Source organism: Antechinus flavipes, chromosome 3 (genome assembly GCF_016432865.1).
Source record: "Antechinus flavipes isolate AdamAnt ecotype Samford, QLD, Australia chromosome 3, AdamAnt_v2, whole genome shotgun sequence".
Classification (NCBI taxonomy): domain Eukaryota; kingdom Metazoa; phylum Chordata; class Mammalia; order Dasyuromorphia; family Dasyuridae; genus Antechinus; species Antechinus flavipes.
In genome coordinates this window covers 57,664,028-57,681,722 of record NC_067400.1, presented here as the reverse complement: position 1 = coordinate 57,681,722, position 17,695 = coordinate 57,664,028, and the positions used below count along the sequence as shown (strand labels likewise).

Below are 17,695 nucleotides of genomic sequence, written 5' to 3'. Positions count from 1 at the left end.
TACTTTGCAAATTTACTTATATTTAACAGACTATAAACATTATCTGCAAATACCTCTTAATGACTTAGTAGATTAGATATTTACAGAATTTGAGAATTGGATGGAATCATAGCATACAAAGGAATACCTGAATAACAAAACCCAACAAATGATTATCTAGCCTTTGCTTGAAGATCTTTCAAGAAGGGAACTGATTCTCTGAAGTCGTTCATTCATCTAAGTTTTATTTATTTATTTATTCATTCATTCATTCACTCATTTTCTTATTTATTTATTCATCCATTCATTCATTTATGTATGTATGTATGTATGTATTTACAATACTATGCATTAGCATAGCTTGCTTCTGCAATTTTGGCCAGGTAAGTCCTAGGGAGTTGTGTGAACCACTGAGAAAAGTGATTTGAGCAGGATCATATGGCTACTATCATGAATATGAAATCATATCTTCTTGATTCTCAATTTGGTTCACTGAGATTTTAAGTTAAACATTCAGGAGATGACTGTATCCATTTTGCATGTGACCAAAGTCTTAACATTCCAAATAGTTAAACTTGGACTTTGGTGCATGACTTCTAGTTTTCTCAAAATTTAGTGCAGTAATTGTTTTGGCAGTCCTACATTAAAATTGGAATGATACAGAGAACATTAGTTAGCATGGCTTCTGCTCAAGGATAACAAACAAATTTGGGTTCTATATTTAAAAAAATCAAATTACATGGCAGTATGATAATATGATAGTATTAAAATTCAGAGTTTCATTATTAGCAGCATAGTAAAGAAAGGAGATTTATAGACCAAATCAAAGTTAATTTATGTTGTCCTTGGTATCTCTTTTGTTTCTATGACTTATGAATGGGTGGTGGGATATTCTAGCTGTATGTAGAAAGGAATGACCTTCTTTGATCACAGAAATTTAATAAATGATGCCATTTCTGCTCCAGTGAGATTACTTTTCACTTTTCTCCCTTTCTCTTCCCATTCCTTGAGTTCGAACAATGCTAGATATATGAAAGGACAGTTATTCACCCATGTAAAATTGTTGAGATTTTTGTGATTGTTTAGGAGCACTGGGTTTCTATGAACTTCTAATCAAGTAACAACTGGGGTTAATTGGCTACCAAAGTGAGGATTTATATCAAAGAATTAGAAATACAATTTCAAAAATACTGGATGCAGGGAAAATTTTAGTAAAGATGAAAATCCTTGTAAAAATTGACTTCTGTCAGAGGCTTACTGACATGTACTGTTACATGGTTTTTCTTTCTTTTTTTTTCAATCAAGAACTCATGTTTTTAAAAACATATCTCCCAGTCTGATTGACTGACATCTAGGATCATGAAAAAAATGGACTCACCTCATCAGAGAAGTCGGGATTCTGGGAATGATGCAGTACTGTTGTATATGCTGATGTAGTGAACAGTGGCCCTCCTGGTTTTCCATAAATACACTATTTAAAAAAAGTTATATGTTTAACAAGCACAAAGATCAGTTTTAATTCCATAATAATCATAATAATTGACATTTCTATATACTTTAAGATACACAAGGTGATTTACATGCATTTTTTAACTTGATCCTGACAACTATGTGAGAAAGATACTACAGATATCAGTCCCACTTTAGCCTAAAAGAATAGAAATTATTTGCCTTTGATCACAAAGCTGCTAAAAATAAGAGGAGGTAGTTTCAAGTAAGTCTCATCAGAATTCTTAGCTTTTTTGAGGGATAACCAGGTTGGCAACTTCTACTCACTTCAGTTTCATTGCTGTAAGTCATATTTAGGTAATGTCTAACCCTCCTTTCCCATTATCACACTGGGCTATAAATAGAGGAATCCCTTGCTTATCATGTCTCCAAGCCTACCATTATTTCAATCTCTTCTAGATGAAAAATCTCCCACTTTGGACTACAATTCAGTTTTTAACTTTTCTTCATTAATTAAAGTTTTTTTTTTTTAATACTAATGGTTTATATTTTTCTGTTCTTGTGATTTCTTTACTTCTCACAGCAATATGGATTTAAGACTTGACTTTACCCTTTGACTAACTGTTTAAACTTGAACAAATCATATAACTTTTCTGAGCTTTATATTCTTAATCTATAAAACAGATAATACTTGGCTACTCTCTCCATATGATGAAAAGATTCACTACCTTGGACAGCAGAGAGTGTTTCACTCTTTGAATTTTTTTACTCCTTCACATAGCACATCAGAGCAAATGATAGACAATACATGATTGTTCATTGTTTGATTATGTAGGATGGGAAAGCATTTTGTAATCATAATGTGCTATATAATCACAAGCTATTGACATTACTATCAATCCACTACACACACAGCAGTATATCATTACTTTGGATAATTATAAAACCTATTTAAATATCACCATTTAGGGCCCAGTACATACAGGTGGGCAACAATGTCCAGAATATACTCAAGCTTCACTTCTGCCTCATGAAATCCCTGTCGTCCTTTAAAGTATAACTCAGAAGCTATCTTCTACCAAAGCTTTTCTTAACTTCTCCAGCTACTAGTATTTTCTGCCTCTTGAAATTAATTTGTATTCCTTTGAATAGTTTGTATTTTTTTATTTGTCTACATATTATATCCCATTCCATCTCCCCTTTCAATAGAATGTAAAGTCCTTAAGGAGTTTTTATTTTTGTCATTCTATGTTCATGAATAGTTCAATGTCTTATAAATAAGAGACATTCAAAAGATTTGTCAAATTGAATTTCATAATGAATTTAGGATACAGCAATGACAATTCTCCTTCACCTCATATCTGCGCTGATGCTTTTCCCTCATTTAAATTCATGCTGACAATCGAATATTTCTAAGTTTCCTGAAGGCTGTTTACATAGAAAATCCCCCCCACCCCATTTTGCTTTCCACATTTTTATAACCTTATAACATGGAAAATATAAACAAATGAAATCTTGAAAAGACATATTTGGTTAATTGTACTTCAATAATTATTTAGGATAATATAACAGAATTCTATGTACCATATACATTTTTATTGATCCTTTAAAATCGTATTAACAGTATCAGGGACATAATTTCACATTCTTTGAAACCACTTAACTTAAAATTCCCATTTGGCCCCATACTTTCCACCAGTATAAGTGTCCAAGTAGTCTCTTGTGCTGGTAATCAGACTGTAGTAGGGGCAGTTGCATTACACAAAGCTTTGAAATTTGGCTCACTGAGTGATATTTTAAATCAAACCCACAGGAGATGAGAGCTGGGCTTTTTTCCGGTAAAGGACAACTACTTCTCAAGGGGGAAGCTCTTCACATTCATTTGAAACAAGGAAATTTTCTTTTTAAATTATTCCAAGTCAAGCAGTACCTTGAGGCTGACATTTCCAATGACTTCAGCTAATGATTGCTATTTTTTAAAAAGTTCATTTCAGGAAATCAGAGCAAATGTATTAAATTGTTCTCTTTTCAACTAAATTCAAATAAAATATTCCTCTTTGATTTGAGAAAAGTATGCTATTCCTTTCCCATTTTCTTTTTATTCTGTGACTCTTTGGTGTCTTGGCTCACCTTCACAGGCTTGGCACCTTCTTCATCTGAGTTTCTGAATTCAATGCACACAGTTATGTTTCGTGCCTGAAATAGCAAGGGGAAAGAGAAGTTATAATTTGTTATTCAGTAACATCACCAAAAAAATTCAAGTGTTTGAAATAAGTAGCCCCTATTCACACCAAAGAACATGTTTTGCATGACCTTTCTCATGGGGTTGAGAAGCAAAGGAGAAGATTCTGGGAGTTTTTGAAAAAAGCATTATACTCATTATACAAGACAAAAGTCCAAACACAATAGGATTTAGACATAGCTTTTTTGGTGGGGAGCACATTTAAAAGCTACAATAAAAATGTGACCAAAAGGAATTTTTTAGGATAAACTTCAGAAAAGATTGTTAGCATAAGTCACAAAATTGCATTCCCTTTATAATACCAAAGGGAATCCCACTGTAGTTCAAAAGTAATCTTTTTTCCTGAAATAGCTTTCTATTCTGAGCTCTTGGCATTCAGCACTCTGTAATTTCACTTTCCAGACATGTTCCCTCTGATGTAAGTGTCATGAAGGGCAAAAAGTTTGAAGTGTTTGGAGAAAGGGAAGGCCTACCTTGTTGAAACATTTCTGCCCATCATACTTGAGGTGCTTTGGATAGACATAAATTTGGTTTTTATATACCCGATAAGGCCGGGAACACTTGGTTGAATCATAAACAAATTCTTCCACTTCTACTGTTGGCTCTTGTTGAACCATCACATCAAAAGGCTTGATGGGGATAAAGGATGAAGTCACACAGTCTTTAAAAGGAGAGAACATAAAATTATAAGTTAAGCATTTATTCTTTTTGGATCAACTTTATTGAAAGGATCAGTGCAACCTCTCAACTCAGAAAGTGTGTGTGTGTGTGTGTGTGTGTGTGTGTGTGTGTGTGTATCCATGTAAAGCCTTAAATTGTGGGATCCCCTAAGATATTTAATCTTCTACCTTTGTGGATCTCATTTCTCTCCAAAAGGATTATTTCAGTCATTTCTTTTAACTAAAACTATTAGTATCTTAACTAATGTGATTTGTTTTGTTTTTTCCTTCCTGGTGAAGACTAGATAAAAGCCTCACTCCCTGAACAGTCAAAGGAAATAGCCTAGTTCATACTTCCCCCTCTCCTTCCCTCCTCTTCCCTCTCCTCCTCCTCCTTCCCTCCTCTTCCTCCTTCTCCTCATCCTTTTCCTCCTTCTCGTTGTTGCTCTCTTTCTCTGTCTCTCTCTCTCTTTATCTCTCTTCCCTCCTCTTTTTTCTTTCTTTTTCTATGCCTGTCTATCTGCCTCCCTGTGTGTTTTTATCTCTGTCTCTTTTATAACAATCAATATTAAAATAGTTAAGATTAGATGACTTGGATTAGATTCCCTACAATGTTTCATGCCAAAATAAATGCATGGCAAAAATCCAGGGGTGAAATGAGCATAGTTAAAAGTAATGAAGATCTCATATAATGTTCTCCAGATTCATAACACATCAGTTAGGCTACTAATAGCTAGCATTTATATAATACTTAATGTTTTGTGAACAAACATTATCTCATTTGATCTTCACAAACAACCTTGGGAAATAGGTGTTATTATTTTACAGAAAACTGGAGCAGAGAGCAATGAATTGACTTGGCTAGGATCACATACCTAGTAGGAATATTAGACCAGATTTGAACTCAAGCTTCTTGGATTCAAGATCTAGCACTCTATTTATCCATTCTACTACTTAGGTGCCTCTAATGATAAAGGAGGATGAAGACTGTTAAGAAATACTTTTATAATAATGAGAAAGCTCTTTTAGTTATAAATAGAAGCAAGAAATAGCTTTATTTAATTTCATTTTTTTTCATAAATGCCCAATGCCTTACTTATCAGCTTAATCAGTTTCTTTCTTTTTTTTTGGGGGGGGGAAGGCTGTTATATTCTGTGAGGGTTTGGAACTATGATTCATTAGAATGGGAGTTCCTGGTTTGGACATTCCTTTCTCTGAATGTAGACCACCAACTACAACTTAGACAACAAGGAAAGCTTAAATGCTTGCCTAGAATTACACAACTAGTATCTATCGAGACAAGACTCAAACCCAGGTTTTCCTTATTCCAAAGCCTTCTATCAACCATACCACACTAACTTTAATAAGGTTGCATAGATGTACCATAATCTATTAAAAATAAAAATCTATGCAAACCAATGGGACTCTTGGCTATGCTATGAGATAGAGAATTCCCCTTGTTTGTAATGAGAGCAGTCCGGTTTCACTCACTATTAACTAGTTGTGCTCATATGGGTGGCCAGGATATAGCCAAAGTATGTACTTGGCTATGGTCTTTGCTCTATATGTTTATAATCATTCTTGCTGGAGGAAGAAAGAAAATGTACAGTGAGGTCAGCATAAAGATGACTTTGATTCTAACCTGCCACTCCAAATATCTGCTCTTATTTCCCCCAAAAAATCAGGATTAATTTTTAAAAGGCTACAATCAATGAAGATGACTTATCATACTTGGATGCTCCAAAGGTACATTTTCAACTGTAATATCCAGGCTTCCAGGGATGATCTGTGTTTTGCTTATTTTGTCTGCCCTAAAAACAAGAAAATAGACCAGAGTAAGCAAATGATGAGAATAATAATGAATTATCATTGAAACACAAGAACAAATCTGTCAACTCTTGATTATTCATGACAAAGGAGGGGAGCTTCTGGCACAGAAGATAGAAGACCACAAATAATTTATAGTATATTTTAGTTTATCTCATTTTCAGGAATGAGAGCCTAAAATGATACTGAAAGAGGTAACTAGGAAAAAGTCAGGGCAGTATATTTTTCTACCTTAAACATGAATTTTATTCTCTGGGAGCTATTTTTTATTGGTGGAGGTTGATTTGGAAACTCTCTACAATGATAAAGATAAGCATGTTATAACTTGTTGATAAATTACATGCTTAGAGAATTGCCTTGGAGCACTGAGAGTTTAGGTGTCTGTCCTTGACTCCATATATAGGATCATATATCTAGACTTAGATAGGACCTCAAAGACCATGAAGTCAAATCTCCTAGTTTTACAGATGAGGAACCTGAGATCCACATGACTTGCCTGTGTCCTTGCATTAAATGTCAAAGGTGGGATATGAATCCTAGACTCTGACTCAAGAGCTTGGACTCTAGTACTTCATCCTCCAGTGTCAAAGGTAAGCAATGAAATCAGGTCTTTGTTGCTCTAAGACTAATCTTTTATGAATTATGCCATACTGTCTCTTATTTCAAATTACACGAGTTTATCTACATTTCTATTTGTGTGTCTATTTCTCTATTTCTAGCTATCTTTCCCTACAGACAACCAAGCAATCCAAATAATTTTATATAAACCAGACTCAGAAATTCATCAGAGTATGTAGTTATTGGTTTAAGTAGGTCAAATTTTTCTCCATTTCCAGTGGTTGTTTAGGCTGTCAGCCAATAGCAGCATGTTACAAAGCTAGTTTGTATGATTCCTAGGAAAATTCCAAATTATCAGAGTTGCCTAATAAGCATCCAGAAAAGGAAGCAGAGATTACAAGGAGTCAACACAAGTTCATCAAGGACAGAGCATGTCAGAGAATATTATTTCTAATTTTGTCAGAATTATTGAAGTAGTAGAACAGGAAAATGTAAATGTAGTTTAGTAGAGCCTATTGTTAAAGTGTTTTTTACTATTGTTTTGGAGAAGGTGAAGAGATATGGAATAGACAATAACACAGTAAGATCTTTTTAGAACTGGAAAAATGGTTTGTTTCAAAGATTAGATGTAAGATATTTGGTTTGATGCCAACTTGTTATGAGGTCCTAACTGAAAAAGGCCAGGGATCAGTACTTGCCCTTTTTAATTAAATATTTTTATTAATGATTTAGATAAATTATTTGGCATGCTAATCAAATATGCAGATGAGATAAAGTTTCAAGGAATAGCTACCATACTGGATCCAAAAAGATCTTAAGACTAGCACATTGAACTGAAAGTAATAAGATGAAATTGAGTAAGAATAAATATAGTTTGACACAGATTTTTAAAAAAATCATACAGAATGAAAAAATTTAAGTAGTAGTTAGTCTAGGGGAGCTAGATGGAGCAGTGGATAGATCATCAGCCCTGGAGCCAGGAGGACCTGAATTCAAATCCAGCCTCAGACACTTAATACCTTACTAGCTGTGTGACCCCAGACAAGTCACTTGACTCCAATTGCCTTGTCAAACCAACCAACCAAACAAACAAAAACAACCAACCAAACAAAAACAAAACAAAAAAAGAGGTAGTTTGTCAGAAAAAACTAAACAAAACCAAAAAAGATCTTGAGGCTTTAGTGGAATGCATGCTTAGTATGAATCAACAATGTAATGTGGCACCTCCAAATCTAATACAAACTTGGGCTGTATTAAGAGATATAATTTCCAGAAATACATGCACCCTTTGCATGACTGTGTTCAGTTTTGAGTGACTTGGTTGAAAAAGGACATTAATAATGTTGAAAGTGTCTAGAAGAGGCCACCTAGCATGATGAAGTTCAACAAACAAGCATTTATTTATAAATAAACATTATATGGAGGATATAGTAAGCTCATACTACATGAAGATTGATTGAGGAAAGTAGATATGTTTATATTAGAGAAGACTCATGTGTGTATGTCTGTGTCTGTGTGTATTTTCAAGTCTTTGAAATGATGTCATATAAAAGAGGAATTGAACTTGTTTTATTTGATGCCAGAAGACACAATTAGAACTCAGGAATGAAAGTTGCAACTCAAATTTGGATCTGATGGCAGGAAAACAAAACAAAACTTCTCAATCATTAGAACCATGCAATGGAATATCTTAGAAGTCAGTGGATCCCCTCTCTGGAGTTCTTTAAGCGGACAATTTTTCAGCCATATTATATTGGTGATCTCTTTTGGATATTGGTTGAACTAGATTGGCCAGGGAAGTCCTCTCAGGTCTTAAATTCTCTGATTAAGTTTTAAGAAAGGCTCAACCATCAAGATGCTAGTTCCATTGTTTTGCTATCAGTTTGGTTAAATGCAGTTTTTAAGAATCCTCATATTGCTCATTCTTACATATGGAGAAAAATATTTAATAATTAAAAATGGGGTGGAGGAATAGGAAAGGATCCTATTCTGGCAGGTATCAATGATTGCCCCTCACACAATTTGAAAACCTGTGATTAAGATTCACATGAACAACTAGTAGGCTTGGTGGGTGGATAGTGAATTTACTGACGTCAAATTTTCATAATTGTTTCCTTTTTCCTACTTTGACAGTCAGTGATTTTGTTTTCCTGTCTGGTAGCACTAAAGTACTCCTTAACATTTAAAATTCCTCCTCTGTTTTTCTAGAACACTTGCTTTAGGAAACGACTTAGCCGTTTGTGAAGTAATATGAAACTCACCCTTCTTTGTTGAGTGAGATTCTGGTACAGTTTGAACAATGGATCAATTGAGGATTTGATGTTTTTCAGAAATCATCAAAATGCTACCATGCTACGTTAGTGCTCCAAATTTCATACCTCCTATAATCTGATACCAGTTTAATCAGGTCTTCAGTGGAAATCTTGCTACTTTCTTGCTTGTACAGTGGAGAAAATCTTGAGTCTCTATCCACATTCCCCTGGTTGTCCTTAAATACTGATCTGCAAGAAAACAGTATTATGGTATTTTTGAGACTTTTTTCCCAAGTTGTGATTTGAAAATTTACAAATTAAAGTTTAAAGGCAAAGTGACAAAAAGCACAACTACAGGAAGAATCATAGCTCTCAACTCTGTGCTTGAGGTGAGGTGCCCATCTTCTTAGATCTTGAAGCAAAGGATCAATGATCATGTGACAGAAACTCCAACATTTTGAGTCTACTGATGGTATGGCTACAAGAAAGGGCAGTGACATCTTAAAGAGCCGTTCACCTGGAAAACTGCTACTGAGGGCCTGGGTAAGGGCAGTAAAGAATCCTACTACTGGGCAACAATTATTCTTATTGACTTAACATAGCTCTTTATATTGGTTGAACAAATACCAACCGATTTTGGTATTCTGGTACAAAGCCCCATCTTACTTAGATTACTATGATTAGCAGCAACAACAACAACAAAAAATTCTCTCTCCATATCACTTCTTGACAGCAATTTATCTTATCTTTAAAAGTCTAACCATATGATAGAAACAAAGATAAATCAAAAAACTCCTATGGCCAGAACAAAGGGAGGGGGCAAAGAGGAAGTTAGATCATCCCCCTTCCTCTTTATATTCTTCATCAAACTTTTTGTAGCCCAGAAGAAATTTCCTGCCACTGTTTTTTAATTAGTGATTACCTTCATCAAACCACTATTTTAGGAAAGTTCTAGGTGCCTACCATCCACCACCTACTATCTAGTTGACTCTTCCTTTTCAGTTGGCTGGTTACTATTCACGTACCCATTTCCACCCCATTCTCAATCCTACCTCCTCCAATTCTGAAACTATCACATAATCAAATCAATTATAATACTGTTCCTAGATGGTATATACTTCCCTGTGACCATTTCTGTCACTCAGTATATTTGTAACTTTTGAGATCAAAGTACTCTACTCTATTAATTCCCTTTGTAGGTAGTCTTCACTATGAGAATGTAAAGCTCTTAAAACAAATACTTGTATTTTCATCCCTAACATTTAGTACAATGATTGTACCACTAAATCTATTTGGTATTAAATGTAGTACTAAATGATCTCAAAAGTCCCTCCTAAATTTAAATCTATGATCCTATGAATTAGTCATAATAATGTCAGAAGGATATTAGATTTTAATTACTGCTAATGTGTGAACTCTATTTCACTAGTTCTTAAATCCTTCAAATTCATCACTTTTTAATTCTTATTTTTAATGGAACATCAATCACAAGATCATATCTTCTAACATGATATGAAAAAGGCTGATGAAAGAAAGGCCAAACCCATTCTCAGAAGCAGTAGGTTTCACCTAATATAATCAGCCCTTCTAATTTTCTCTGTTATATTTTACAATTTTGCAAAAGAGAAGAAAATAAATCTATGTAGAACAAAAGCATTTAAAGCGCAAATTACACCAGGTTTCACCTCAGGTGATTGACATATTGGAAGCAATATAACTTTTGTTTCCCACTCTACAGGAATGCTAATTCAGTTCAATCAATAGTTTTTTCATTATCTAGTCATCCCAAAGACTCTGCTCTCTAGATGACTAAATCAAATAGCTGTAGGGAAAATTGTTGATGTTTACTCCCATCCCTACCACATGCTCCCTTATGTGGAACTCTCACAAGAGCTAAGCTCATAACAAGAATGAGCACCTGATCTTGTATCCCTCACATTTCTTTCCATACTTGCTCAGATCTCTCCTTCATTCTGATCTCATTCCCTCCCATAGCATGCCTGTTTGGATGCATATCTTTCTCTTCATTAGACTGTAAATTCCTATAAAATAGGTTCTGTCTTGTTTATATTTGCATCCCCTGAGCCTCAATAAATGTTTTGGTGGATTCAACAAAAACAGAACAACTCTTAAATAAGAATGGAGCAAATTTTGAGGGTAGGAAGGCCTCAGATCTAATGACTTACTTCATCAATTTGTAGAATCATAGATTTGAACTACAATAGGTGTTAGGGATTCTTTAATAAAATACTTTCATTTTGAAGATGAGGAAAGGCCACATAGGCCATGTGAACTAACAGATAGGCTATATTAGCTAAGGTTGTACAGTCAATAAATGTTTGAGAAAGGATTAGAACTCAGGTTTTCCTGACTCCAAGTCTAGCAAATATCACTACTTCTTATAAATCACTTTTGACACTTATAAAATATGTCACTGGGAAATTTCTATACCTTCCACAAGTTATAGACAGGGACCTAGAATTTGTCCACTAAGCCATATATGTTCTCTGATTGGTTTTGATAGAAGGAGTTCCTATGTGGAAATTCCCCAAGATAATAAAATCACAAACCCTGATGCATTTAGAGAGTCTTTCCATTAAAAGGAAGTCCAAGGGGCAGGTAGAGAGCATAGTGGATAGAGCACTGGTGCTGGAATCAGAAGGACCTGAGTTCAAATTCATCCTCAGATATTTAATACCTACTAGTTGTATGACCCCAGATAAATCACTTAATCCCAATTGCCTTTATAAAAGGAAATCCTACTTTATTTGGACCTTGGGGCATATCTGTTAATACATCCATGAGTCCACCCATGAGCAGACACAGATCTTTTTACCTAACTCCACATCTGTTGCCAATAACACCCAGAAAATAACTGAAAGAATGAACAAAGATGTCTCTGTAATGGTATATTGTATAACATTTTGATGTCTTGAGGTACCTAGTGGGAGACAGGTTACATTTTGCTTTACTGAATCAAATACTTTCATTATAGCAACAAATAATCAATACATATATGAAATATTTTTTTCTAGAGCTCCAATCATGTATGTGACTATAAAGATATGGTTCAGGATAAAAAAATCCCATTTATCTGTTTGATTTTCCTGTTTTATTTGTTTGCTTTGGGTTGGGTCAATGATTTCACTGGGATATAAAATTCCCAGTAAGAAAAGTCCTTTTTCTATGCTAATTGCACCTATTCTGATTCTTATAGTTGGAGACCATTGTTGGAGGACAGCTTGTTCAGAGTCACATTATCAGTCTATACTAGAATTGGCACTTGAACCCTGTTTTTCCTGACTGCTGGTTGACTCACTATACACTTTATCCCCTTTTCCTACTTATAAAAGGTTCAATGAATATTTCTTATACTTGATTTAGATCATTCTAGACAAATATTTGGTAAAAATAAGAATGTAGGTCTAAGGTTTGGTGGAGCTTTTTGAATGACTATTTTACATTCTTCTCGAATTTTCCTTCCAAGCAATTGTTGAATGTTTCTGTGTGTACTTGACCAGATCTAGATATTCTTCTAGGTTTCATCTTCTCATAAACAAATTGTAAAAATGGATTCTTGTGGTCTGTGTATAAAAATAGGGGGTCAGAAAGGGAAATAGAAGTAGATGCTGAAAATAATCACCAAGATAGTCACAGTAACAAAACAAACAAAACCAAAATAGGCACAAACGAGCAAAGTAGGTCTCTAAACTTAGGAGAATTCAAAGATGAGAGTAAAAGGTGGTCAGTTAGTGAGGAAAAATACTCAGTGAATGGACAGCTCAAGTTGCAGACTGCTACCCTTGACATATGAAGAAACTATGTAGTAAGTCAAATAACAAGCTGTTATTAAGTGTCATGTGTATAAGATTAGGTACCAGGCATTGTGCTAGGTGCTGGTAATAGAGGAAGAAGATTTTATGATCAAGAACGATCATACTTATACTTCTGTATGCCCAGTGCCTACTGCCAGGAATTTCTAGCATATAGTAGGTAGTTAATAAAGTCTTATTATTAATTGATCTCTAAAGCACTGGTTATGGTAAAACATGAATGTGTATCACACAGAACTAAAAGATATTGAGAACCTGCAGTACATCTCATGACATGAATCATTCAAAGCACCAAATCAGCTGAGGTTGAGGATACAGAAAGTCATCCTAACAAAGGAAGTAGAATGCAAGAATTCATCTTAGTTTGAAAATAATATGATGATAGGTGGCATTTTCTAGTGGAAGGAATACTCAATTTAAAATCAGGAGAGATCTGATCTATTTTGCCTCTGACAATTATCAGTGGGACTGAGAGCTCCACTTAATTTCTCTGTTTCTCAGTTTCTTTATTTATGAAATGGGTATAATAAGAACACCTATCTCACTAAGTTGTTGTAAGAATCAGATCACATAAAATATATTACGTATTTTGTAAAACTTGAAACACTAAGGGAAAATCATCTATTTTTATTATCAAGGGAAAATCAAATGTAACTACTGGAGGCTGGCTTTAGAAGAAATCAAGGAGGAATTCTGCACTACTAGATTTAGATGCATTATTATTCAAAGGGACACTGGAATAAAATCCCCATTTTTCACACTTGACAACTTGACACATATCTAAGGGTCAAATCTCTCTCTAATAAATGCATGTTAAAAATCTAGCACAGGCCATCTGTATTTGCTCTCGTGATTAGCTGAAAGGATAACATTTTCATTGTAAAATGGCACCACAGCTGGCCTCCCTTACCCCTGCCAAAAAAGGGGCCAAGCACAAAACTCCTTTTGGACAGAAGATTTTTCACAAGTGATGAGAATCAAATGTCATCTTGACTAGAATTGAGTAAAAACATAATTCTAGTCCATTCAGGTTTTTTTTTCCTGTGAATTTATGAGGTATGAGCATTATTGTTATTTCTAATATACTCTGGTGACAAAGTTGATTTCAGAATCATGTTTTAGAGTAGAGTGAAATACACAGCATTTCAAAATTAGTATTCTTCTGTAATATAAGGGGAAGGGAAAAATTTCTATGGCATTGCTACATCAATAAAATCCTGGATGAACAACATCATTAAGCTAAATGGTATAAATCATATCAGATTTTGATAAGGCTATGACAATTTCCATTTAAACTATGGGCCCACAAAGTAAGATGTTTTTTTTTTTAGAAAGACTGATGCATACACTCTGTCTTTGTTTCTTTTTCTCTTCTTCTTTCTGTTTTTCTGCCTTTTTCTGTCTCTGAATTTTTCTCTCCCCCTCTCTGTCTTTGTCTCTCTGAAATTATCTCTCTGACTCTCTGTGTGTCTGTCTCTCTCTTTGTTTCTCTCTGACTATCTGTTTGCTTGTCTCTTTCTTCCTCTCTCTGTCTCTCTCTGTTTCTCTGTCTCTCTCTCTCTCTTTCTCTCCATCTGTCTCCGTCTCTCTCTTTCTCTCTCTTTGTTTCTCTGTCTCTCTGAAACTATCTCTCTGATTCTCTCTAGTGTCTGTCTCTTTGTTACTTTCTGTCTCTGGTTCTCTCTGTCTTTCTCTCCCTTTGTCTTTCTGTCTGCCTGTCTTTCTCAGTCTTTGTCTCTATTTTCTCTGTCTCTGCCTCTATCCTGTATCTCTCTGTCTCTGTTTCTCTGTCTTCATCTCTGTATCTGTGTCTGTCTTTCTGTGTTTCTGTCTATGTCTCTCTCTATCTCTCTCTCTGTCTGCCTCTCTCCCTTTCTCCCTCTGTCTCTGTTTCTCTCTGTCTCTCTGTCTTTGTCTGTTTGTCTGCCTCTCTCTCTGTCTCTCTCTCACGCCACTAGTAAATTGTTCTACATGCATTATGTCATCTGATGCACAACAATACTGTGAAGTAGATACTATCATTTACAGATTAGAAACATGAAACTCTTAGAAATCAGGGGATTTGCCAGGTCACAGAATTGCTGACAGTCTGAGGCAGTATTTGAACATACATTTTCTTGCCTCTAAATTCACCCCTCAATCTCTCACAGTGAATTCTCTGCATAACATAAAGAAGTTTGACAAAGCATCTTAAAGCATCTGTGGTTTGACAAGCCACAGGGTATAATAGGAAATCTTTAGTATAACCATACATCCTTCTACTGACCAAATACGGTATCATCGCATTAGTTACCAGCACTATTAATTTGCCGAAATTCATAAATGTGCTTGGCCAGACTGGTGATATATAATTTTTCTTAGCCTACCTCAGTACCTGACACTACTATAGTTGATGATGTTGGGATTTGTCATCATTTCGGTCCCAAATGTATAGTTCTATTTTTAGGGATACTTAACTCAGTTTGTCTCTTTGGAAACTCCACTGGTCTTTTGCCAGTTCATTATATTAGCTTCATTACACTTTTATCTGCCCCCAAATCTTTCTATGATCTTTTTTATGGACTCTTTCTTAACCTCATCTTCCCCTCACACTATCCTGCTGATAATCCAGGTTTGAAACAAATGTCATAGAGCTTCTCTCAAAGGTGGCTTAGATCAAGTGGTAGATTCTATTTCTCCATTCATTTTTAGACATTATTCTGGCTTCCAAGAAGAAGAAATGAAGATATAATGGTAATCCTCCTACATCTGACTATTTTACCAATCAGAAGGTGTCATCTGGTCTTTAATCTTTTGCAAAAATACTATAACTGGGAAAGAATATCCCTACAATTGATACAGCCTGTTTTCTACTCAAAAAGTTTATGATAGCAATTGAATTCTACAAATACTTATTAAATTTCTGTAATGGGTAAAACACTTCATTGGGCACTGGGAATATGATGATAAAAGATAACAGTTTAAAGATATTTAAATGATGATAAATGCTAACAGTTAAAATATTATTTAAATGATAAAAGATAATACAGTTTTAAATATTGCAGACATTAGACATGTGCACAATTAAGCATAAGAGAAGGTAGATTTTGAAAAGGTAGAACAGAAAGAGTCCTGGATTTGGCATCTCCAACCCTGGATTCAAAACTCAGTTCTTCTCCTTACCATACAAATGATCATGAGAAAATTACTTAATGTCTTTGGGTTTCACTTCCCCCTTTGTAAAATGAGATTAGACCAGGCAGATAGATAATAGATAGAGCTCTGGACTTGGAGTCAGTAAAATCTGAGCTTTAATTTTGCCTTAGACTCTAATTAGTCATAAGTCTCTGGGCAATTCATTTTAATTTTCTTATTTTCAAAATGAGGGCATTGTGCTCATTGAAATCCAAGGCCCTTTCCAGCTTTCACTCTATGATCTCATGACAAGATAATCTCTAAAGTCTTTTTCTTTAAATATTGATGGAAAGGTCCAATGTACAAAGTGTCACCTCAATCAACAGGAGCTAGACAATACATGGAGCAGTATCATTGCAAGTGTTGTCAGATAAACTATAGACTCCTTAAGGGCAAAGGATATTTTATTTTTATCTTCATATTTCCCAGTGTCTGGCACAGTGTGTGCTTAATAAATGTTTTTTGAAATGATAATGTTTTTCTGGAAGAATAAAGATCAGATGACAGCTCCCCAGATCTGTAAAATAGTCAGGTCTAGGAGGATTACTGTTATATCTGTATTTCTTCTTCTTGGAAGCCGGTGTAATTTCTAAAATGAATGGAGAAATAGAAACTATCTTTTGACCTAGGTCACCTTCAAGGAGAAACTCTGTGACATTTATTTCAAATCTGGAATATCAGCAGGATGGTGTGAGGGGAAGATGAGGTCAAGAGAATCCATAAAAGACCACAAGAAGATTAGACCACAGGAAGATTTGGCGGGCAGAGAGAAATAATTATTCAATGTAGAATGAGGCTAAAATGTTCATTTTTTTAGGTGATCATAATTGGGCTTCTTGGCCAAGATGATAGAGTATAGGGACCAACTTAGTTTAGCTCTCCCAACATTCCTTTCCAAACAACCTTACAATTATTCCTCTGATTGTATTTTGGAGTAGCAGAAACAACAAAATATCAGTGACGCATTTTTCCAATCTAAGATAAGTTAAGAGGTTGGTAAGAGAGGTCTGTAATACCAGCTGTGGGCTTTGGAGGTGGTTCAGCAGTAACTTTGGGAGCTGTAAGTTCAGTAAGTAAGAGGGATCAGACAACTAGTAAGAAAGATTACAGGGAACCCTTTGCTAGCACTAGGTGCAAATGGCACTAATTGGCAACTCTATTGCCTATACAGAATTCAGGATTACACTTTTAGGGTAGAGAGGAGTGTTTCTGGTTAGTTACTAGGCAAAAGGCACTTACCAGGCAGAAAGGAGCACTAAAATTTGCAATTGTAGAAAAGAAGAAGACCTAGTCACAACTCCAAGACCAAGAAAAACACTAGTTCTTGTGGCTATAGAGGACCAGGGGTTTTTCTTATGGAAAGTCCAGAAAACAGACCAGGATAACAGTGACCACATCTCTCCCTGGATCACATCTCCTTGGAAGCACAGAAAACTAGTAAAACCCCAGATGTAGCTCTGAAAACAACAGCGTGAAAGAGCTTAAAATTTGGGATAGAGCCTCCCCACCCTCAGTGAACAGAGCCTACCTTTGACAAAAAGGTTCAAAGTTAAGAACTAAGCTGGAAAAATGAGCAAATGGCAAAAATTAATAATTTGACCATAAAAGCCAATATGATATCAAGAAAGACTAAAACACAAAGAAGACAATAATGTGAAAATAGTTACAAGCAAAGCCTCAAAGACAAATGCTAATTGGAGACAAGTACAACAAGAATTCTTA

The 17,695-nt window shown here is 35.0% G+C and overlaps 1 protein-coding gene and 1 non-coding gene across 2 annotated transcripts in view; one reads left to right on the top strand and one right to left on the bottom strand.

Annotated features, from left to right (window-relative positions):
- The window catches only part of DOCK10 (dedicator of cytokinesis 10), a 212,379-nt gene that overhangs the window by 92,943 nt on the left and 101,741 nt on the right, over positions 1–17,695 (bottom strand). The window contains exons 15-19 of the mRNA XM_051983445.1: positions 9,093–9,215; positions 6,061–6,140; positions 4,144–4,331; positions 3,559–3,624; positions 1,358–1,450 (exon numbers count right to left, since the gene is read on the bottom strand). Of these exons, the coding sequence (XP_051839405.1) occupies positions 1,358–1,450; positions 3,559–3,624; positions 4,144–4,331; positions 6,061–6,140; positions 9,093–9,215 (550 nt within the window). The remainder of the gene's footprint in view (positions 1–1,357; positions 1,451–3,558; positions 3,625–4,143; positions 4,332–6,060; positions 6,141–9,092; positions 9,216–17,695) is intronic.
- LOC127558456 (U6 spliceosomal RNA) lies at positions 602–704 on the top strand. The gene has a single exon (XR_007952843.1). It is a non-coding gene; the product is annotated as a U6 spliceosomal RNA (small nuclear RNA).